This window comes from Gorilla gorilla, chromosome 14 (assembly GCF_029281585.2).
Source record: "Gorilla gorilla gorilla isolate KB3781 chromosome 14, NHGRI_mGorGor1-v2.1_pri, whole genome shotgun sequence".
NCBI classification, from domain to species: Eukaryota; Metazoa; Chordata; class Mammalia; order Primates; family Hominidae; genus Gorilla; species Gorilla gorilla.
The window spans coordinates 108725651-108750321 of NC_073238.2; the positions used below are offsets into that span (position 1 = coordinate 108725651).

General features: G+C 36.0%; 1 protein-coding gene across 2 annotated transcripts in view; it reads left to right on the forward strand.

The window, feature by feature from the left end:
- The window catches only part of GPC6 (glypican 6), a 1199462-nt gene that overhangs the window by 786562 nt on the left and 388229 nt on the right, over positions 1-24671 (forward strand). For both annotated transcript variants that reach the window (XM_055360577.2, XM_004054645.5), the window contains one exon: positions 24200-24365. In XM_055360577.2, coding sequence (XP_055216552.2) covers positions 24200-24365 — 166 coding nt within the window. The remainder of the gene's footprint in view (positions 1-24199; positions 24366-24671) is intronic.

Here is a 24671-nt window from a genome sequence, read left to right on the forward strand (position 1 = left end):
AAGTGAAAACAAGACCTTTTTTGTTAAATCAATAAATAGTAATTTGATTAGCTTATGCTTGTTAGGCATTTTGATCTACCATCATACAGCCTACTATTTAAACTTTGTTGACACTCAAGAAAAGATTCTATGATACTACAAACAGAACGGAGGCAAGATACACAGTCCACTTTACTGTTGATTGTATAGGTAGAGTGTGGAGTAAAAGTTCAATCAGTTCTAATGACCATGGACATTTTGATAATTATAATTACCCCTCAATGTGACTCCAAATTCAGAGGCTTCAAGAGGCTCACTACATGCCTTTCTCCGGCAGTCTCACTTTTGAAATTGGAAAGAAGGTTAAATCTGCATATCTGAGCTCTGCCCTGCTCTGAGAACCAATTGATTTCCCTTGGTAGATGTGTCATTCAAAAACTATATTTTACTGCTAATAGTACATAATCAAAGATACAGACAAATTAATGAACTACTTTCTTACTAGAATAAAATAAAGTATGCTTAGGATCACCTTCTTCCATGTAACTTAGCATTTCGTTGGCAAAATTGCATTAATCATTCCAGTACTTTCATAGAGTAATCTCAGTTTTCCTCAGCATCATTTTGTTGTTAGATTGAACCCTGATCTATTGTGAATGCTGCTTTGGAGAGAAATTTTTGTCTGTACCCCAAATTAATTTGACATGTATTCATGTAGAGAAAGCAAAAAGGAAGTTGTTTGCACATTTTTCTTTTATTTGCATCTTTGATCCATTTCAGGAAATTAAAGAGAGAATCACATGGTATACTAGATAGACAGTATCAAGGACCAACTTACTGGATGATACTTAACAATGTCTGAATGCTGTGATGTGACCGAGCCAGGCACCACTCCAGTGCAACCCCTCCATCCCATTTTCATGTCTGAAAATTCAAGGGCTGGATTGGCAAATTGACAAACAGCACTTGGAACATATGGAGAATATAGATGTTTTAATTGAACTTAATTAATCCTTTTTATATTAAAGAACACAAACCTTATAATGAAATGACTGGTTTTTAGTGCTTTTTTCAAAATTATTTACTGTTTCCTTTTACCAGATTTATCAATGAAGAAGATGCAATGTCAAGCTTTCAAGGAAAACTTTGTATGTACAGTTTGACTTCTTACTATGCCACAGTGTAAAATGCCAGGAAGGTTAAAATCAGACTTAAGATTTGTTACAATGCATGATGACCTATAGCTCTTTAAATCTGAATAGACAGCTGGGTGTGGTGGCTCATACCTGTCATCCCAGCACTTTGGGAGGCTGAGGCAGGCAGGTCACCTGAAGTCAGGAGTCTGAGACCACCCTGGTGGTCTCAACATGGTGAAACACCGTCTCTACTAAAAATACAAAAATTAGCTGGGCGAGGTGGTGGATGTCTGAAATCCCAGCTACTTGGGAGGCTGAGGCAGGAGAATCGCTTAAACCCCAGGGGGAGGCGGAGGTTGCAGTGAGCCAAGATTGCACCACTGCACTCCAACCTGGGCAACAGAGGGAGACTCCATCCCCCAGCACCCAAAAAATCTGAATGGACATCAGGTACACATGAACTAATAACTCCTTGAGCCTAATTAGAAAGAAAGAATAAATTGGGATTTAAGGAGGTATGGGAAATGACATTGGAATTTCAACAACATGAAACTGAATTTTATTAAGATTAATCTATATACATAATATATTCTTCCCCTCAGTTTTAGAAAACTAATTTGTAGAACTATGTCCCAGTTTGTTTGGATTTTATTATATCAGTTGGCATCATAGTTTTCCAGGCCTCCATTGATAATCCTTGTAGAGAGTTCTGCAATGATCTGCATAAAATAGTAGCCTCTTTGAAATCCAGACATTTCTGGAATTCTAGACTCATTGTAGAGGCCAAGTACTCATTCAAGTCTTTCAGCCTCTCTCTTCTTTAAAAGGTACAACACAGAGTCCCTATATGCTGGCTCTTTCCAAGTTTGGAAATTTGCATGTAGTGACATTGTATGAAGAAAAGACATATCAGGAGACATGAGCTCTTTCTTTAGTTGTACAACTACTGATCAGTCACACGATATCAACAAGCCAATTTAGTTCCTAGGACTCAATTTCCTCATCCCATGATTCTGTATTTTTTGCAGTGAGACTGTATTCTAAAGTGTTGGCCAAAATATGCAGTTACAAAAATGAGCCCTAGAATATTAAACATGTTTATTATTTTATTCCCATCCTGTTCCATCTGGCTTATCTCCTTCTGCCTCTTCTGATGCCATTTTCTCAAGGAAAACTGCATATTTTCTCAAGATAAATCATTTTCTGAGGGCATGATTTATTTCTGATAAGTGTCTAAATTAGATCAGTTATTTTTTCAATAATCTTTAATACTCTCTGCTTTAAAAAAAAGACTTATTGTGCTGAGTACTTTGATTTAGAAATGCAAAAGATATTGAAACTCTTTCTTTCCTAAGGGTAAAAATGATATTAACCACTCACTTGTTTATGGGCTCTAGTTAATAGCTACAGTAAATGAACATGACAGATAGGAACAAATTTCAGTGTTTTAACATTTTTATATAGGCAAAGCTGGCATGCTAAGCCAGAATCCCCATTTAACTATTGCATGTCATGCACATACTCCTCAAAAACAAAAATATATGTTTATTTGAGTATATTCAAATGATGCTTTTCTGTGAAAGGGCCATGTGTGCAAAGTGACCCCCAAATCCTGAAGGAGCTCAGGAACCAAAGAAGGAGGCAGACAGATTCAGTTTGTCGATATTGGGTGATGTATTGAGGGAACTTAAAGACAGAACCGTGGCCTTGGATAGCAGCAAGACAGGCAGATCCCCACGCTGCTACTCCTCAGACCCGAGGCTTATACAGCTTCAGGAAAGCAGATGCGCTCCTCAGCAAGACAGTTAAAGGCAACCTTCCAGAACAGGCAAGAATGTGGTGTGTGTCATAGCCTGTACTTTGTATGATAGCATCAAGGTTGCTTTGTTCTTACGCTAGTTGAAGTAAACATTAATAAAGTAAAAACCAGGAGGCAGTCATGGGGCTAATCAGAAAGTCAACATGGCAGATTAGCATTCAAAGTGGAGTCACTTTTCCCTCCCCTGGTGCTGACATTGAAATGGGTCAAACCACCTAGTTTTATTTTCTAGGCACCGCCAACTATGAGTTGCACGACTTTGGACAAGGTATTTGGCCTTTCTCATTTCCATTTCCAGAGATGAAATTGATCTCTGGATCAATTTTAAGGGGCATTTTAAGGAGTAGTTTCAAGTTTTAAAGGAGATTAAATATATTAAAGGTTTTCAAGAACTGCAAAGTACTGTATAAAGAACTATTACTGTTTGTGTTTATGTCAACAGTTGGACTTATTTACTCTTTATGTTGGCATGAGAAATTTTCCTTCTCAGGTTTTCCATTTTCTGGGAAAAAAATAAAAATAAACAAAACACCTTCCTTGAATCTTAGTTCCCTCCTTAGTCGCTATGCTATTTCTCTGCATAACTTACAAACTAATTTTTAAAGCAATAGACCTCAAATATTAATTTAAAAGTCTCCAAAATGACTTCCTAAATCTTAGATCCAATCACCTTCCTTCAGATTCCTGAAATCCGTCTCACGTCATCTGACACAAGCGGTTACAACACTCTTGAAGTTCCTCCCCTGGCTTTCATTAATCTGAAACTAAGTACTCAGATCACTCATTAATTCATTCAAACACTCATCCATCCAGTGATTCAACACATATTTATTTATCCCTTACTGTGATTAGGCACTGTTTGAAAGCACTAGAAATAAAGCAGTGAACAGTGAAGACAGCAGGAGGAATCGCTGCCCTTATGGAGCTTATAGTCTGTGCGGGAGACAGACAGTGAACACATGGATATTGATAGATATTGCGTGACTAGTGTTCTTGCATGCTGCCGATGGGTGACACACTGTTGCTGCTGCTGACCATGGACAGCATCTGGATGGTAATACCAAGAGAAGAGACCTCAGGAATGCATTAAGTCTCACTGTCCCCTCTTCTTTCCTACTGCCCTAAAGTGAACATTATGTGTTGTTTGGTCTTTGTCGTCCTCTTCCCCCTTTAAGTCTTTTTAGCAGTTTATTTTATTAAGTAAAAACAATTTCCATTGCTAGATTAAACCATTATGACCTATCAATCAGTATGCTTATGTCCTCTGTTTGAGAAGCTGGACTTCTAGCCCATTGTGAGTACTAGCTCTTTACATTGTGGTCTCATTCATGATAAATGTTGCCAATAACTTATGTATAAGTTGTCTGTTTTTTAGTGTTTACAGGGACATTTCTTTTTTCTACATGTGAATCTAACGTACATTTTTAAGGAAACAATTCAGATAATATACACTTAAAGTCACTTAAAAAAAAGGAGAAAGAAAATTTATTGATAATGCCATCCCCCCAAACAAAGCATCTGTTTTTATTTTTATGGACTCACTTTATATATTTGTCAATATTCATTCCAAAATATCATAAATTTTTTTTCTAGTTCTGGTAAATTATAACAGCATTCAAGTTCTTGCTCCTGTGTTCTGCCTTCCACATTTTAATAGGAATTTTCTTCTCAAATGCAGCACATTTTCACATCTCTCACACATACTCACATGGTCACAATCATCCTGAAACCTTCAATGACTCTGAACTTTGTAATTGCACAGAAAACATTGAGAATCTGTCTCTTCAGGAAGTAATCAAAATTTGAATTAGAGGCAGAGATCCAGTACAATCATCTTCATATTTTTTGTTTATGTCCTCCCTAAAATAAATTTGAAACTCTATATACACTCATGAACATTGGTAAGTTGTTATCTAAAATTTTTATCATATGTTTAAATAGATGCCAGTAATCCCAGCACTTTTGGAGGCTGAGGTGGGCAGATCACTTGAGGTTGGGAGTTTGACACCAACCTAGCCAACATGATTGGTGACACCCTGTCTCTATACAAAAATTAGCTAGGCGTGTTGGCACACACCTGTAGTTCCAGGTACTTGGGAGGCTGAGGCAGGAGAATCGCTTGAACCCAGGAAGCAGAGGTTGCAGTGAGCCAAGATCATGCCACTGTACTCCAGCCTGGGTGACAGAGCAAGACTAGGTCTCTAAATAAATGAATAAATAAATAGTTGGAAAGGATGCATTTGGTGCCATATTGTAAATATTGACAGTTAAGACAACATTACATTAGTCTTATAAACACTTTCAATGAACTAAAGATCTAAATTTCTCTTCAATTTGCAATCCATTATTATCCATTTAAAAAGACATAAGCAGGTTTTTCTTTAACAGTTGTTTTCCTTTCTCCTGAACTTGTATTTCCATTATAATTCCCCTACAAAAATTTATGCTAATATAATACAAATTTATGCTTCAAAAAATTTAATAACCACCCTATCATTTCTGCAAACAAACACATGTATATAAAGTAAAATTAATTTTCTCTTTAATTTCCATAATTGTAAGGCTCCAAGTGCTAAGCTATTCCTTCAGATTGAGTTATCATTACAATTATTATTGATATTGATCAAAACTATGCAACTAAATTTTTTGATAATTAAAGCTTAAGAGTAAAGTTTTGTTGCAAATTTTTTCCTTAATGAAATGGTAGGATTTTCCCCCTAATAGGTGAATAAATCTTTGGATGAATATTACTTACAGACAGAGTTCTACTCCTTTTTGTGTGTATACAGTATGTATTGAAACATAAATGGTTCGCTTGGAATAAAAGGAATGTTGTTATAGGAAAGTCACTCAATTCATTGAACAGCTTCCAAACCGTAAGTCAAAAATAATATAGTAGCAGACCTGCTTGCAAAGGATCTTGGGTATTAGAATAATTTGTTTCTCTACATGCATAATCATGTTTTGAATTGTTCCTAGCATCCCACGCCAATTTCTGGTCCTCAGCTACTTACATGCTGGCATTATGCACCACATGACATTTAGGACAGGTGAGAAGAACGTCCTTTTTGTGACTTGTAAGAAGTTGGCAGTGAAATAGATGACCTTGACAGTAGGCTCAGTCTTAGATCAATTTTAGGAAATAATTCACCTAAGATGTGGAAATTACCTCTGTACATGTCTCCCTAAGAAAAGCCTCCCATGTCCTGCTTAAGGCCATGGCCCTACATAATAGGAGAACAGAACTATATGTCTGTATTTAAAAACTAGATAGTGGCCTGAGGTCTACCACCTGTGGGCAGAGAATGGAAATGGGACTCAGGAAGGCTCTCCTGAGAGTTATGTACGTTTAATAAAGTTTGATATAGAAGAAAGTACCATTTTTCCAGTACAGGTCTGCATGATGTTGCTGCTGAGGCTCAGGACATATTACTCAACTATTCATGACAAAAAACATAGGAATTCAGTTGGCATTGCTGTTGGAGTTGTTATTACATATTTTGACTGGAAATTTCAGAAAAAATAAAGCTCTATAGATTATAGTCTCCTCGATTCATTTTCCCTGTAGCACAGTAAACAGACAGCATTTGAATCATTTAAAATACCTTCGAAGCCTGCAAAAACAAACCCAAATTGAAGATCAAATAATCGATGCTTATTATGAGAGAAAATGTGTTTTCTGTTATTCAAGTACATTATGCTAACATGGCTGTCCTGATGAAGTCTGGGGGAAAAAAGTGTTGAAAAAGTAAATGCCAATAAAAATTAGAAAGTCCTCATAAAACTTCCTTCAAAAAGGACTTGAAAAGATTAATTTAATTGTTCTTCCTAAATGTGATAAGTACATTTAATATTCCTTTACTTTAGACAGACATTAACATCAGAAGGCCAAGGGTAATGAAAATGCTGACTAAAAGATTGTAAAATCCCATTTTTACCTGTATTGAAGCTTTTCTCTATTAACAAAGTGGTATTCCTTTAGAAGCTGAATTAACTCTTTCAACTTGCAGGCGTTTAATTTAGTATCCTGAGAGACACACTTTATAATATGCAACATGTTTAATTACCAAAGGACTCTACGTATGTGGGTGAGGGGATAATTCTTTTGGTGTTAGCATTTTTATGGCAATATGCAATAAACTCATTGATTTTGTTACTAGATTTCTATACCATTTGAACTATTTAATATCAGTGTTTGTGCACAACAAAGTTCTTGGGAATATTCGTAAGTTATATTTTTTAGTTATCTGCCTGACATAAGGCAATGTGGGAAGTATTCTTAGAACTCAGTAAAATTATGCTTAATATTTTTATTTAAGCTTTGACCTAAAACTTAATCAGTGGCTTTATAGAATTCTTTTTAAATGCAGAAATTAATGGTGGATGATGTTCCTAGGATTTTCACGGTGAATTGAAATAAGTCTACTAGGATTTTTCATAGGAAAATGGAATCATGGATGATATATCCTTAACATGGTCTCATTGGCTACAATAGAAATGGACAAGAGCATCATATCTGAAACACCAAAATGATATTAAAGTTTTCTAAAATGTTTTTGTGCCAAATAAGTCATCAATCACATAAAATTACATCTATTGATATACTATCATGATATGCAATAAAGCATTCTCATTTAACTTCAGAATATTTTCCTTTCCACTAAAGGAGAAAAACATCAGTGCCATGGAATTCAGGGGGGTTTTTCCAGGGAAATATTTTAGCAAAGTTGGAGGAGATGTCAGGAAAAATTTAGTCACTTCTTATATTTCATCATTCTTTTAAGTAATTACTGTAAGTAACACTGCTTTCCTCTACATCAAATATTTTATAATTTACAAATAAAACTGATGTCATCCTTCAAAGTAACCCCCTTCTGAAACTAAAAAATTATTCAAGCAACCATGCATTATTTGGGGAAACTATATTTTATGTTGCCTTGACACAATAAAATTAGGAACATTATTTTTGTATCAACCTTCTACCCCATGATTTATTTTATGAAAATGTGCTTTTGTTGGTATATTCTCCCCTCCCTCACCCATCCCCAGAACTCTTGGGAATACTGAAAATACTGAAGGACACCACATGCCCAGTAATCCTACTCACACTTTTATTATGTTGTTCTCGGAATATGTTTACTTAAGATAAAAATAACAGAAACATTTAATCAGTCAAGAGTCCAAGGATACTGAATTCCTCCGTGTTCCCAATATTCCACTTTGAGTTTCTTTTGCTGTTCTCCTGGCATTTGCAGCAGTGGGAATTCTGTATGGTGCGCTGCCCACTAGCCTGTTATTCATGAAGTCAGTTTTGCACTAGCTCTGTTGCACAGCTATTCATTCAAACAAATTCTCACCTGTTATTCTTCTGCTGTGGATCTTGCTCCCTGGTAACTTTGAAATCCATCATTCATTTTCATTATAGCACCTCAAGCAGTGCCAGCACATGGTGATAAATATTAAATATTTTCTGAATGAACTTGAAATAAATTCAGTCATAGCCATCTATTCCATTAATATTGGAAAAGAGGGAAGAAGAACATTTTTTTCTTGATGCAGTGCTGTCTTTTTTTCTCCTCTCAAAGACCACCATCTTATTTTCTTTGTCCTTTGATTTTATTATTCTTGAAGGGTAGAGACACCACTGTCCTCTTTTGAAGGATCTCTACCCGATCAGATTCTTCATGCCCATGGAAGTTTCCAAGTAATGTTCCCTTCTTTGCTAATGACAGTTTATGGCTTAATTGTCAGCCAACTGATTAGAGCATTACCAAACTAGTGTATAATCTCCCTCTGATATTTCTCTTTTTTTTTCTCCTTCTTTGAGGCTTTTCAGAAAAGGTCCATGCTGGTACTTTGCAGGGTGAGGTTAAGAATGGGCATTATTCATGGAATCCCACTGCTGCTTTGAGCCAGGAAGACTTTTCATAGGGCTCATCAGGAATTAGAATCACTGATGTCAATCCATATGTGTGCTAACAACTAGGTGGTCCATAAACTAGATAGCATTAATGCAACCTGGCAGGAAGCCATCATTATGCATAGAGTGGCGATTGATTAATCGATCGATTGATCAATAAACAATACCAACACAAACTTCATATTTATGTTTTGTACATCCAGAATTACCAAAAAACCACAATGTGTTGTGTCTGTGCATGTTCCTATGTGTATAGGGCATATTTTAACATTATTCACCTCTTACCGTATGCCAGCTACTTACACTAGGTGTTTAAAGCTGTACATGTTCCTGAGAGAGTGATTGATTTGGTTTTATATTCTTGAAAATGGCACATCTCCTTATTTTAAAGGCAGATTGTGTGTATTTCAAAGCAGATCCATTATAAGTATGTAAATATTCCTGTACAGAGGCTAGAAATTCATAGCTTTTACCAAAGTGGATTCTCACTTCAGTGACTCATATTTAAACTCACTGCTAAAATGTTTCTTCTAAATGAAGTAGTATTTAAGTGATAATTTCTAGCTGAGGAAGACAACTATTTCCTGATGAGATGCTTAGGGATCTTGTTTTACATTCTGTGTGCACATATTGAAAATTCACATTTGATTAAAGTTCGGAATGTCAAGCACACTGCCCAAATAAAAGGCAAATCCTCATAATGGTACAGCAAGGTAAAATTTAAATGGTGTGTTCGACTGGGTAAACATATTAGAAAGCTGTCTGAAATATGTATTTAACTAGCAGAAAGAACTATTTTATTCTAATGAATGAAAAATATCCATTCTTGTGTGTGCATGTGTGTATGTATATATATATATGTCCGTTTATAATTTAAATGCTAAATTTGGAAATACTCCAGTCTTTCACATGATTGATAACATACATTTACTAACTCCTATGGCGGTTTTATTTATGTGTTTTTGTTTTTTGCTTTTTGTTTTTGTTTTTGAGATGGAGTTTCGCCCTTGTTGCCCAGGCTGGAGTGCTATGGCGCCATCTCAGCTCACCACACCCTCTGCCTCCCAGGTTCAAGCGATTCTCCTGCCTCAGCTTCCCAAGTAGCTGGGATTACAGGCATGTGCCGCCACACCTGGGTAATTTTGTATTTGTAGTGGAGACAGGGTTTCTCCATGTTGGTCAGGCTGGTCTCGAATGCCTGACCTCAGGTGATCTGCCTGGCTTGGCCTCCCAAAGGGCTGGGATTACAGGCATGAGTCACTGTGCCCAGCCTTATGTTTTAAGGAATGAAATTAAATATAGAAACTGAATCTAGGTGACACTGAATTTGTAATATACGCTGACAAGTGCTAACATAGGACTGGCAGGAACAGACACAGATCTTAAATAATCTTATTTCCTATGTCCTGCTTTTGTTGTGTAAGCGTTCCACAGCATTGATGTTACTTACACTTGGCTTTGGAAATTCTGCAGTTACAGTTATTAGATATGCAAATTATGTCTATTCCTTTTATCCCAGACTCAGAAAGTGCTGTCGTTTTATGGCTTGCAAATGCTTCATAAGCCTCATGCTTTTCTGGGGAGGTTCCCAGTTAATAAGTAAATTAAATTTTTAAAAATAGGCTGAATATTTTATCACTGTGGCATTATAAACATTTGTCATCCATGTAGGGAACATTTTTCCTTCAGGCTCTGATTTGCAATTCATAATTGTTTCCTGTCTTATCCTTGTTCTCTCTCAATGGTACAAGATGGAGAAAAGATAGTTTTAGAGTATAGACATTTTAATCAGTATTCAAATGGAATTAGAAGGCCCCAAGGTTTTCTGTGTGTATGCATGGAAATTCATCTCCACCAACCACCATTAGCAACAGCTGAAATCATAGGTGACTTCTCAAGAGAGAAAGTATTAAAATATCATTTAGGTCATGCACGTCAAGCTAATTTTGGCATCATGTAATTCAGGGTTGATATTATTTAGATCATTTCTTTTTTGATATAACTACATGGGTAAATACAGCCTCTTGTTAGGGTTAAGCAATTGTGTCTTTAGCTCCGAAATCCCTTTACACTCAAATATGGCAGTAGGAATTCATTTGTTGGAGGAACTGTTCTTTCTTTTTAAACAGCTTTATCAAGATACATTTTATGTACCATAAAAGTTCACCCGTTTGTAGAAGCCAAGTTTTTAGTATATTTACGGTGTTAGCAAGCACCACTGTTCCCATAATCTAATTATGGAACATTTTTGTCACACAAAAAGAAAACTTAGGCCTATCAGCAGTCATTCTCCAGCCCCCACACCTGCTTCCATAACTCCCTTGCCCCCTCCCCTGACAACCACTAACCTACTTTTCTGTCTCTATGGATTTGCCTATTCTGGACATTTTATATATAAATGGAATCATACAATATATGGTCTGTGAGTAGCTTTTGTCATTTAGCATAATGTTTTCAAAGTTCATCCATGATGCAGTATGTATCCGAATTTTATTCCTTTTAATTGGTGAATAATATTTTGCTGTATAGATATACCACATTCTGTTTACTCATTCATCATTTGGAGAATATTTGGATTGTTTCCAGTTTGGAGGTACTATGAAGGATGCTATAGACATTTGTGCAAAAGTTTTTGGGTGATGTATATTCTCATTTCTCTTGAGCATGTAACTAAAAGTAGAATTGCTAGATCACATGGTAGTTTTATGTTTAATCTTTTGAGGAACTGCCAAACTGTTTTCCAATGTGGCTGTACTATTATACATCCCTATTAGCAATATATAAATGTTTCAATGTCTTCACATGTACACCCACACTGGTTATTATCTGTCTTTTTTATTATTGTCATCTTAATGATATGAAGCAGTATCATATTTTGATTTGCATTTCCCTAATAATTAATGATGTTGAGCATGTTTTGTTGAGTCTGTTAGCCATTTGCGTATGTTCTTTGGAAAAATGTCTACTCAAATCTTTTGCCTGTTCTTTAACAGGGTTGTTTGTCCTTTTTTTGTGGAGTTGTGTATATGCTGGATACTAGACTCTTATCAGATATATGATTTACAAATATTTTCTCCCATCTATTGGTTATCATTTTACTTTCCTGACAGTGTCCTTTGATACACAAAAGTTTTCATTTTTATGCATTTTTATGAAGTCCTATTTATTTTTTCTTTTGGTGTCATACTAAGAATTCATTCTTAAATCCAAGATCATCAAGATTTACCCCATATGTTTCTTTCATTTGCTCTTATATTTAGGTCATAGATCCATTTAGAGTTAGTTTTTGTAGATGGTATGAGGTAGGGTAGGATCCAGCTGCATTTTTTTGCATGCAGATATCCAGTTGACTCAATATGAGTTGGTGAGGATATTATCCTTTCCTCCTTGAATGGTCTTTGCACGCTTGTTGAAAATCAATTGGCCATAAATGTGTGGGTTCATTTCTGGTGTCTCAGTTCTATTTCACTGATCTGTATGTCTGTTCTTACACCAGTACCACTGTGTCATTGTTGCTATTTTACAAAAATGCATAACACTCTTAGAATTTTTTGACAGTACATTGTTGTTAACTATCTACACATTGTCATACAGTACATCTCTAGAATATTTCCATCTTGCATGACTGAAACTCTATATCCATTGAACAGCAACTCCCATTTTCTTCATCCCCTATCCCCAGGTAACCGTCATTGTGATCTCTGCTTCCATGAGTTTTTCTACTCTAGATACCTCATGTAAGTAGAATCATGCCGTATCTGTCCTTTTGTGACTGGCTTATTTTACGTGGCATAATGCCCTCGAGGTTCACTCATGATGTAGCATATGATAGGATTTCTTTCTTTTTTAAAGCTGAATAATATTCCATTTATTATATACCGTATTTTTTCTCATTCATTCATTGATGGACATTTAAGATGTTTGTACCTCTTAGCTATTGTGAATAATGTTTCAGTGAATGAGAATCTAATGCCTCCACTGATCTGACAGGAGACGGAGCTCACACAGTAACAATTGAAGCATAGTTTTCAATGTTCTCTGAGAACCTGTTTTCAATTTTTTGGAATAAATACCCAGAAGTGGCATTGCTAGGTAGTACTATACCATATTAGTTACTTTAGCTTTGTAGTGCATTTGAAATCAGGAAATGTGAGTCCTCCAACGTAGCTCCTCTTTTTCAAGATTGTTTGACTGTTTGGGCATTTGCAATTTTATATGAACTTGAGGGAAAGCTGTTAGAATTTTGAAAGAGATTGCAGTGAATCTATAAATTGCTTTAAGTAGTATTGCTATTTTAACAAAATATGTCTTCTAGTCCATAAACATGGGATGTATTTCCATTGAATTAGGTCATTTGTAATTTCCTTCAGCAATGTTCTGTAGTTTTCCATGTAAAATTCTATCATTTATTAGTTGATTTATTCCCAGGTATTTTTAAGATGCTAATGAAACAGTTTTCTTTTTTTTTTTTGAGATGGAGTTTCGCTCTTTTTGCCCAGGCAGGAGTGCAATGGTGCGATCTCAGCTCACTGCAACCTCCGCCTCCTGGGTTCAAACGATTCTGCTCTCTCAACCTCCCGAGTAGCTGGGATTACAGGTGCCCGCCACCATGCCCAGCTAATTTTTGTATTTTTAGTAGAGATGGGGTTTCACCATGTTGGCCAGGCTGGTCTTGAACTCCTGAACTCGTGATCCACCCGCCTTGGCCTCCCAAAGTGCTGGAATTACAGGTTTAAGCCACCGTGCCTGGCCAGTTTTCTTAACTTTCTTTTCCCATTGTTCATTGCTACTGTATAGAAACCCAGCATATTTTTGTGTGGTTAATCTTGTACCCTGTAACTTTGCTAGATTTATTTATTAGCTCCAGAAGGTTTTTTTATGGATTCTTTGGGATTTCCTATATACACTGTATTAGTCCATTTTTATACTGCCATGAAGAAGTATGACTGGGTAATTTATAAAGGAAAGAGGTTTAATGGACTCACATTGCTGGGGAGGCCTCACAGTCATGGCAGAAGGCAAAAGAGAAGCAACGGTACATCTTACATGGTGGCAGGCAAGAGAGCTTGTTCAGGGAAGTCCCACTTATAAAACCATCAGATCTTGTGAGACTTATTCACTACCATGAGAACAGTATGGGGAAAACCATCCCCATGATTCAAAATTATCTCCTAGGCCTGCCCTTGATAGGTGGGGAGTTTTACAATTCAAGGTGAGATTTGGGTGGGGACACAGCCAAACCATATGTTATAGGATCATGTAATCTGTGAGCAGAGAGAGTTTTTATTGTTGTTGTTCTTGTTGTTTTTATTTTTTGAGACAGAGTCTCGCTCTGTCACCCAGGCTGGAGTGCAGTGGCACCACCTTGGCTCACTGCAACCTCTGCCTCCCAAGTTCAAGCAATTCTCTGTCTCAGCCTTCCGAGTAGCTGGGATTACAGGCACCCACCACCACACCCGGCAAATTTTTGTATTTTTAGTAGAGATGGTGTTTCACCATCTTGGCTAGGCTGGTCTTGAACTCCTGACCTTGTGGTCCACCCGCCTCAGCCTCCCAAAGTAGCTACAATTTTCAATACAGTGTTAAATAGCAGTGATGAAAGCAAGCTTCCTTGTCCTTATCTTAGAGAGAAATCTTTCAGTCTTATATCATTGAATATGATGTTAGCTGTGAGTTTTCATAAATGTCCATTATCATGTTTAGAGAATTCCCTTCTGTTCCTACTTTTCTGTATATTTTTATCATAAAAGTGTGGTGGATTTCATTAAATTTCTTTTCTGCATAATTTAGATGATTGTGTGTGTTTTTCCTTTGTTCTCTTACTAGACACGTATTATATTGACAGTTTCTTATGTTGAATCACCCTTAACTTTCTGGGAGAAATCTCATTTGGTTACTGTGTAGTATAATCCTTCTTTTTTTTTTTTTTTTTTTTTTTTGAGATGAAGTCTCACTCTGTTGCTCAGGCTGGAGTGCAGTGGTGCGATCTCCGCTCACTGCAACCTCTGCCTCCCAGGTTCAAGCAATTCTCCTGCCTCAGCCTCCCGAGTAATTGTACCTACAGGCACACGCCACCACATCCGGCTAATTGTTTTTGTTTTTAGTAGAGATGGGGTTTCACCACATTGGCCAGGCTGGTCTCGAACTCCTGACCTCAGGTGATCCTGCTGCCTCGGCCTCCCAAAATTCTGGGATTACAGGCATGAGCCACTACACCGGGCTGTATAATCCTTTTAATATGCTCTTGGATTCGCTTTGATAGTGTTTTGTTAAAGACTTTTTAATCAACATATATAAGGGGTATTTGTCTATAGCAGGGGTCCCCAACCCCCCAGCCGTGGACTGTGGCCTGTTAGGAACGGGGTCACACAGCAGGAGATGAGCACCTGATGAGTGAGCATTACCACCTGAGCTCCACCTCCTGTCAGATCAGTGGGGCAATAGATTCTTACAGGAGTGTGGACCCTATTGTGAACTGCATATGCAAGGGATCTAGGTTGCGTGCTCCTTATGAGAATCTAACTAATGCTTGATGATCTGAGGTGGAGCAGTTTCATCCCACAACCATTCCCCCACCCCCACGCCTGTCCACGGAAAAATTGTCTTCCACGAAACTTGTGCCAAAAAGATTGGAGACTGCTGGTCTGCAGTTTTCTTTCCTTATTATGTCTTTGTCTGGCTTTGGTATCAGGTAATGCTGCTCTCAGAATGAGTTAGGAAGTGTTACCTCATCTTCTGTTTTTTGGAAGAGTTTAAGAAGGATTTTTCTTGATTCTTCTTTAATGTTTGGTAGAATGTACGAGTTAAGCCATCTGGTCCAGAGTTTTTCTTTGTCCGGAGGTGTTTTATTACTGACTCCATGTCTTTATTTGTTATAGGTCTATTCATGTTTTTTATTTCTTCATGATTCAGTCTTGGTAGGGTGTATCTTTCCAGGGATTTTTTGTATTAAGGTTATATAATTTGTGGGTGTATATATTATATTACCACAAACTGAGTGGCTGAAAACAACAGAAACTATTTCATAGTTCAGGAGCTTAGAAGTCTGAAATCAGATTGTCAGAAGCCAAGAAGTCGGAACTCAGGTTGTCAGGTGGTTCTTTCTGGATGCTTGGAGGGAAACACTGTCCCATGCCTCTCTCCCGCTTCTGGCGGGTGGTTGCCAGTAATCCTTGTTATTTCTTGCTTATCAATGCATTGCTCCAGTCACTGCCTCAATCTTCACATCATCTTCTTCTTTGTGTCTCTGAGTGTCCTTTTCTGTCTCTTACAGGGACACTTTCACTGGATTTAGGGCTTATCCTAATGAAGTACGATCTTATCTAGATCCTTACTTTATTTATATTGGCAAAGACCCTATTTCCTAATAAAGTCTCATTTGTAGGCTCTGGATGGACATGCATTTTGTCAGGATGCTATTTAATCCACCACAGCATACAACTGTTCATAGCATTTTTATATAATCATCTTTATCTCTGTAAGATTGAGAGTAATGTTCCTTCTTTCACTTCTGATTTTAGTTACTTTTTCTTTTCTCTCTTTGATAGTCAGCCTAGCTGAAAATTGGTCGATTTGGTTGATCTTTTCAAAGAACCAGTTGTTGGTTCCATTGACTTTCTCTGCTGTTTCTCTATTTGCTTTTTTTGTTTATTTTCACTCTAATCTTTATTATTTATTTTCTTCCACTAGCTTTGGGCTTAGTTTTTTCCTTTTCTTCTAGTTCCTTAAGGTATAAAGTGAAGTTATTGATTTGAAATCTTTCTTCTCTTTTAACATAGGCATTTATGGCTATAAGTTTTGGCATGTTGTGTTTTCATTTTCATTCATCTAAGTATTTTCTATTTTCCCTAGTGATTTATTCCTTAACCCATTGTTTGTATGAAACGTATGTGGTTTAATTTTCACGTCCTTGTGAACTTTTCAGTTTTCCCTCTGTTACTGATTTCTAGCTTCATTCCTTTGTGGTCAGAGAATATACTTTGTACGATTGCAGTCTTTTCAGATTTAAGACTTGAAATTTAGTAATGCTTTTTCGACTGAAATTTATCAGTCTCTTTCTTGACTAAGTGCTCTTCTGGTTGCTGTATGTTTTTATTAGATTCTAGTGTTCTGAAAAGTTGATTCTGTCATGTCATTTTTTGCTAGTTTTGCTCTTTTCTTCAGTGGCGGGACTAATTCTTGGCACTGTGTCTGCCATTTGTGTGACATCACTCATCTTCCATGCTTATCTTACAGACGTCTGTTACATGCCTTCCTTCAAGAGCCCTCCCTGTCTACTCTGGCTTCTCAGTTCTAAGCTAATTGTCCTTTTATGGGTTCCCTTTACATTGCATTTCCCCAAGATAATAATTATTTCCCTCAAATGACTGAACATGAACATATTCTGGGCATCCCAATAATGGCACTAGGTTTCTTCTTTCATCCCTTAAATGGATGAATGAAGGTTGCACAAATGAATAAAGATGAAATAAATTTAATTTCCCATGAGCTTACTACAAAGCCTATTTATAGGTTACTATTAAAGAATCAAAATCAGAAATACTTAACACAAAAGAGACTTTACATGTAATTTAATCATTCTTTAGGATCTGGTGATATAAGATTATGAGGAAAATCAAAAGATCATAATCACAAGAGTCATCTTAAGTGACATATTATGACTCATTATCACTCTTATGAGTCATCATTTAATATGACTGTACATTAGAAACTGTGGAAGAAAGCATCAACTCTTGCCCAGAAGGACATTTAGAATGTATTCTAGCTGAATGTTTTACTTACATTAACTTATCTATCTTTTGAGAGCAGAAGATAGATATGTTTATTTGATTATTTTGGTTATATGATTTTCATAGAAACAAGCATCTGCTAGGTGTATGTTCATTGTGTATATATATATACATATATATATACTTATAACTTTCACATATTTTCCTGCTTATTTAATATTTTAAGAAACAGTCACGTGTTACATTGGCTACTATTAGGAATAGCTAATGTGAGCATCCATGCATCAATGCTGGTCCAGATATAGAAATCTTAAGTGTATTAGAGACATGAAATGAAATATTATTACATGGCTAAGAACATGCTATACCTCAAGTCCCGTTTAGAAAACATAAGAATTACTTGCTAAAACATTTTGACATACATGGCTAGCCAGGTAGATAAGTCTCTGTCCTACCCCACGATACAGCTTTATTAAGGGTTCTTTTTGTATTCCTTGTTATGTTTCAATGTGTTGCACTTTAGCCATAAAAAAAAAAAAATTAGTGAGTTTCCAAATGAAGAACTCAATGATTTTTGTTATTTTATTTACTTTTTGTTTATTTTACAAGGATCGTTGGTTATAAATTTTACTATATTTTCAAGACTAGTAAACTGTAATATCAATTACAAAATAATAATGTATGTCAATCTTTATACACAAACAGAAAATTAAAAAATAACTAAATCCAAGATGTAATGAATTCTTATCAAAATCTCACTTAGTTGGCTCACAAACTTGTGTCTGTCTTTTCAGTAGTGGGAAAATTAAATTGGAACAATTGACTATTTTCTTTTTTCCCAACTAATATTGTAAAAGATTATTGTTTTCAAAATAAATTTTACTGTGTATCTTTAAGGTATATACAATGATGTTTAAGATACATGGACATAGCAAAATGGTTACTGTAGTGGAACAAATTAATATACCCATCATCTTACCCAGTCACCCATCCCCTCTCAGAGAATAGCTGTAATCTTTTTCTTTAGCAAAAGTCCTGAATACAGTACACTAGTGTTAAATATAGTCTTCATTTTGTACATTAGATCTTTCAAATTGTTCATCCTACATAATTGCTACTTTTCATCCTTGACTTATATATCCCCATTTCCTGACCCAATCCTAACCCTTGTAACCACCATTGTATTCTCTATCTCTATATAATTGACCCTTTTTCCCCAGATGCCACAAATATTTGAAATCATGCAATATTTTTCTTTCTGTGTCTGGCTTTTTTCACTTAGGATAATGTCCTATATGTCCATTCATGTTGTGGCAGATGGCAGGAACTCCTTTTTTTAAGACTCAATAATATTTTATTGTGCATATATACCAACTTCTTTATCCATTCTTTCCATGATGCACACCTGTGTTATTTTAATATCTTGGCTATTGTGAATAAAGCTGCAATAAACATGGAAGTGCAGATATCTTTACAAGGTGGTGATTTCATTTCCTTTGGGTATATATAACCAGAAAAGGGATTATTGGACTTTATACTGGTTTTTATTTTTAGTTTCTTTAGGAACCTCCATATTGTTTTCTTTAATGGCCACCTCAATCCCTTTTCTCACCAACAATGTACAAGGGTTCCATTTTTCTCCACACCCTTGCCAACACTTGTTATCATCTGCTTTTATCCTAACAGGTGTGAGATGGCATCTCATAGTGCATTCCTCTGATGACTAATGATGTTGGGAACCTTTTCATGTTCCTGTTGGCCATTTTTGTGTCATCTTTGGAGAAATGTCTACTTAAGTCCTTGATAAAAGATTATGAATAGCATGTAAAAGTTAGGTGAGAGCTCAAATAAGTATTAAAAATAATGTTGTCATCATCAGCTTATTCTTTGACCCAAGTTTATTTCCCAGTTTACTATGACTATCTGGAAAGTTACAGCTACATTATTTAAAAAATAAACAAAAATCCACATTACCAACTAAAAAAATAATCTCAGCTTTTTATTTCTAAAGAGGGATTGTGTTCTTTATTGTTGCTAAAAGAACACATTTTTTTCAGTAATTTTTTTTCTAAAGGTCCATACATTTACAAATAGTCCACATAAGCACTCTAAGCTTGAGGTGTTATTCTATTTTAAATTTTAAGTATGAGTTTTTAGAACTCTTTTCTTTATTTTGGTTTTGCTAAACATATAGACTTATCTGATTTTTCAGAGTTTTTTTTTAATGTTGGATGTTTTACACAAACCAGTTGGTGGATCATTTTGGATCATTGACATCTACTCAACTTAAATACTGGTATAAATATTATCCAGAGGAAACTCATGATAAACTTAAAAGTACATGATACACCCATGGAAAGGCTAAAATAGTGACAGTCACATACACTGTAAAAATTTGGATAAAACTGGAGGTCTCACATATTGCTGGTAGAAATGTAAAATGTTACAAACAAGCTGGAAACAGTTTAGCAATTTCTTACAAAACGAAACATACTCTTACCACCATGTGATCCAGCAATTGCACCCTTGGGCATTTCTTTCAGAGAAATGAAAATTTATATTTCTACAAAAACTTGTACATAAATCCGCATAGCAACTTTATTCCTAATAAGAAAGTAATGGAAACAACCCAGATATCCTTCAGTGGGAGAGTGGTTAAATAAATTCTGATACATCCAAATAATGGAATGCTACTCAGCAATAAAAAGAGATGAACTATTAATATATGCAACAAGTTGGATGGACCTTGAGGGCATTATGCTCAGAAAAAAAAGTCAAGCTCAAAAGGTTACATATTGTATGGTTTTGTTTATATGGAATTCTTGAAATGACAAAATTATAGAGTTGGAAAATAGATTAGTGGTTGCCAGGTGATGGGGACATTAGATGAGGCGAAGGTAGCAAAAGGGAGTTCTTTTATGGTGATAGAACAGTTCTGTATGTTGATTGTGGTGGTGGTGGTTCCACAAATGAATACATGAAATAAAATAGCATAGAACTGTGTATAGACACACACACACACACACACACACACAAGTGAATACAGGTTCATAAACTCTAAAATCTGAATGAGGTCTACAGACTAGTTAATAGCAATGTACTAATGTCACTTTCCTCATTTTTATATTACACAACAGCTATATAAGATGTCACTATTGAGGCAAGTTGAAGGAAGGATACACAGGAGTTATTATTTTTTTAATTATTTTTGAGCTTATATTAATTTCAAAATGAAAAGATTTTTAAAGAGTATCTATTGTGCAAGTATAAAACACTATGAAAAATAGAGATGTCTCCTCACACAACTGGCATTTAAAGCAACATTTTCAGAAGCTTACTTTTAAAAGTCTTCAGTTTGAAGTGATGATTTTTATTTTAATTCAAGCATGCCGTTGTGTAAGCTCAAAAGATGTGATTTGTGAACATGAAAGCTTCAACTCTGATCCCCTGTGCTCCATTTTCTTCTTCTTCAACTGCCCTTTATTTGACCAGGAAGGATATCATTTCCAGAAGTACTCGGAGACCCACATTTAACTTGAACAACATTGTTCTTTCAGATTATTAAGGCTGTTCAATTTTCTCTGTTGGTTGCTACCCCAAGTTGGAGACTCTTCTGAAATGTCGGACTGAGAAAATAGTACTGGTTCCAACACAATGAAAAAAACAAATGAAAAGCTTTGGAATGAATGCAATCAATAGCCTTTGAAAACAAAGTTAAAAAGCAACAATTGAATGCTAAGATGTATAAAATCATCTTGTTCTTTTTTTTAATTTGAATATCAATGTGGCCAAGAAATGGGGAAGCACAATAGAGCATTTGATTCAATAAGCACTTAACAAATACCCAAGTCATCATTGTAATACCTTATATGATGTGCATGTTGTGCATAGCACAAGGTTATAAAATGCGTAGCAGTGAAAGTTATAAAAATGAATGAGACAGTCCTTGGCGTCCAAGAGATCTCAAATTTATATCCCCAATATTGGCAAATGCTCTAGGTTCTAATACCAGAACACTGAGTGAGAAGCACAGCATCATTTAATACCAATGGTGAGATAACCAAAACCCAACAGATTCAAACGTAGAAATACCTTAGTTAGCCCAAGTGAAAGCTGGGTAGTATTTGGAGAAAAGCATCAGTCAGGAGAAAAATTGCAAGGCTGTAGAAAATAAAATCCTGTGGTAAAGGTTTGCAAGTTAGTAACCATTCCCAGTAAGTTTGCAAGATAGCAACCATGCCAATAAGGAAAATGTGTAAGAATTTTAAATTTCACGTTAATATTGTCTGAGGAATGCAAAATTCTTTTTCCTGTTTTTTTTTTTCTTTTTTTGTGAATGGCTTGGGACACATGTGATAAAGGAAAATTCTGAAACAGTGCTGCTCAGTTACGGGTAAAACTTGGCACTATCTCCCATCCAAGTACTAACCAGGCCCAACCCTCCTTAGCTTCCAAGATCAGGTGAGATTGGGTGCATTCAGCATGGTATGGCCTTGGACAAATTTGGCTCTATCTACAAAATAGCCTGTCTGGAGATTACATAATGGCATTAATATATCCTTAAAAGAAAAGTCAACAGACTCCTCACCTTTATACCCATTTATTGTTTCTGTTTTGTTGTTGGAAAATGAGTTTTAGAATTAATCGATAGGAAACCCTTCTATGAATACCTTTATAAAGAAAGGCCAATTATATTTTACTTCACTTATTTGACTTACAGTATTTTACTCACTGACTTTCTATTGTTGATCATGTTGATTCAATTTTATTCAAGCCAGTATTGAATTATAAGGAAAAGTAAAAATGAAAAAGATATTACTCTGGGATAAAAAAATTAAAGTATATTACTTTGGCATGAAAAATGAGGATGGGTAGAAGGATGGACAGATGTGTGAAAAAGCAAATGTAGAAAAAATGTAAATTGTACCATCTAGGAAATGTGGCTGTGAACTGTAAAAGTCTTTCACCTATTCTGCATGTTTGAAAACTTTCATAAAATTTTGGAAAGAAAACGCAAAAAAACTCAAAAGGACAACTAGAAATTTTAGTGCCTAAATAGACAGCTTTATTTCCTAAAATAATTTTTTAGTGATTTTGTCAACATACTGGGTAAAATTAAGAAAATGTTACAGAAACCAAAGGCTTGCATTAAAAATCTCAAAATTGATCCTAAGTAAGGGATAGAATCATAGAGAAATAGCTATAGTAATTGAAAGTATCCATTTATGTGGAAATATTTCTTGTTGTTCCATCAATACACTGGTGCTATGTTTCTTCAGCATCTGAATGTTCTTGTTACCTGTGAGCTCAAGTCCACCACTCTCCAAGAGGGCCAAATGATACAAATTAGATTTTTTTCCTCAGATCTAGAATGCAAGTACAGCAATGTATAGTTACTTGACTAAAACATCAAAGTGATATGGAACCAACCAAATGAATATGTCAACAATTTTTACATCTAGTCATGAATAAGAGTAGTTTTCTGTATTTGCTTTCTAATTTTGGTCTCCACTATCTTGTATGAGTTCATTCTCACATACTACTATAAAGAACTGCCCGAGAGTATAATTTTTTAAAGGAAAGAAGTTTAATTGATGCACAGTGCAGCATGGCTGGGGAGGTCTCAAGAAACTACAATCATGGCAGAAGGGGAAGCAAACACATCCTTCTTCACATGGTGGCAGCGAGGAGAAGTGCCAAGCAAAAGGAGTAAAAGCCCCCTATAAAACCATCAGATCTGGTGAGAACTCCCTCACTATCACAAGAATAGCAGGATGAGAGTAACTGCCCCCATGATTCACCTCCCATGATGTGGGGATTATGGAAACTACAATTCACGATGAGATTTGGGTGGGGACCATATCCTGTCTTAAATATTCCTTCCTCTCGAAGTCAAATTAGAATTCTTAATGAGTCTTAAAGAAGCCCTTATTGGTTTAGAATTGATTAATTGAGGAGCCCTGATTTTCTGATCCAGAGCAAATAGGATTTCATTGTCAGTGGATACGTAGCTCCTCTGAATTACTGCAAGGATTGCTTCTCACATTTAACACTGGTCCTTGAAATTTTCCATGAATCTTCCAGAAGTGCAAAAGCTGCAGATGCCCAAAGATGGTACCTTGGCAGTTCCGTTGCTTCTAAGCAGGCCTGGATCTTAGAGATCTCAGACAAGTTGATATTGATCTTTGAAGAAACGTTATGTACAAAGGAAATATATCTGCCAACCTCCTTTAGAAACAGGGTCAAATAACCAGTTGGAAAATTTTCTAAAGGTGTCACATTAAACTTTAATAATACCTACATTTTTATGGGGCTTTTAACTTTGCAAATTGCTTTCACATGCATTATCTCATTCCATCTTCTATGGCAATGAAACAGTGTCTAGGCTTTAGGGCTGAATTACAATGACATCGATATGAAAATGTTGACAGGGACATGCAAAAAAGTTATTACTATGCCAAGCAGAAGAATTCAACAGGAATTGGATGGATTCAAGATCAGTAATTACAAAGGGTTAAGATTCTGCTTGTGGTTTATCACTGCTATTTTGTCTTTTTTTTCCTCCTCTTTATCGTTCTTATTTTTGATTTTCTTTTTCTTTGCAATAAATCTGCAGGTCAGCCCAACCCCAGGGTGTATCCGTGCCCTCATGAAGATGCTGTACTGCCCATACTGTCGGGGGCTTCCCACTGTGAGGCCCTGCAACAACTACTGTCTCAACGTCATGAAGGGCTGCTTGGCAAATCAGGCTGACCTCGACACAGAGTGGAATCTGTTTATAGGTAAGAAGTGTTTAAATGGATCCGAGAACAGAGACGGGACAACAGCAAGTGTTTATGGGGCTTGATGGGTGGGTCAGAAGTTATAAGAAACCAGACACAGTGGTTCACATCTGTAATCCCAGCACTTTGGGAGGCCAGTGCAGATGGATTGCTTGAGCCCAGGAGTTTGAGGCCAGCCTGGACAACATAGTGAGATTCCCATCTTTACAAAAAATAAAAAATAAGCTGGGTGTGGTAGCACACATCTATGGTCCCAGCTGTTTAGAAGACTGAGGTGAGAGGATTGCTTGAGCTTCGGAGGTTGAG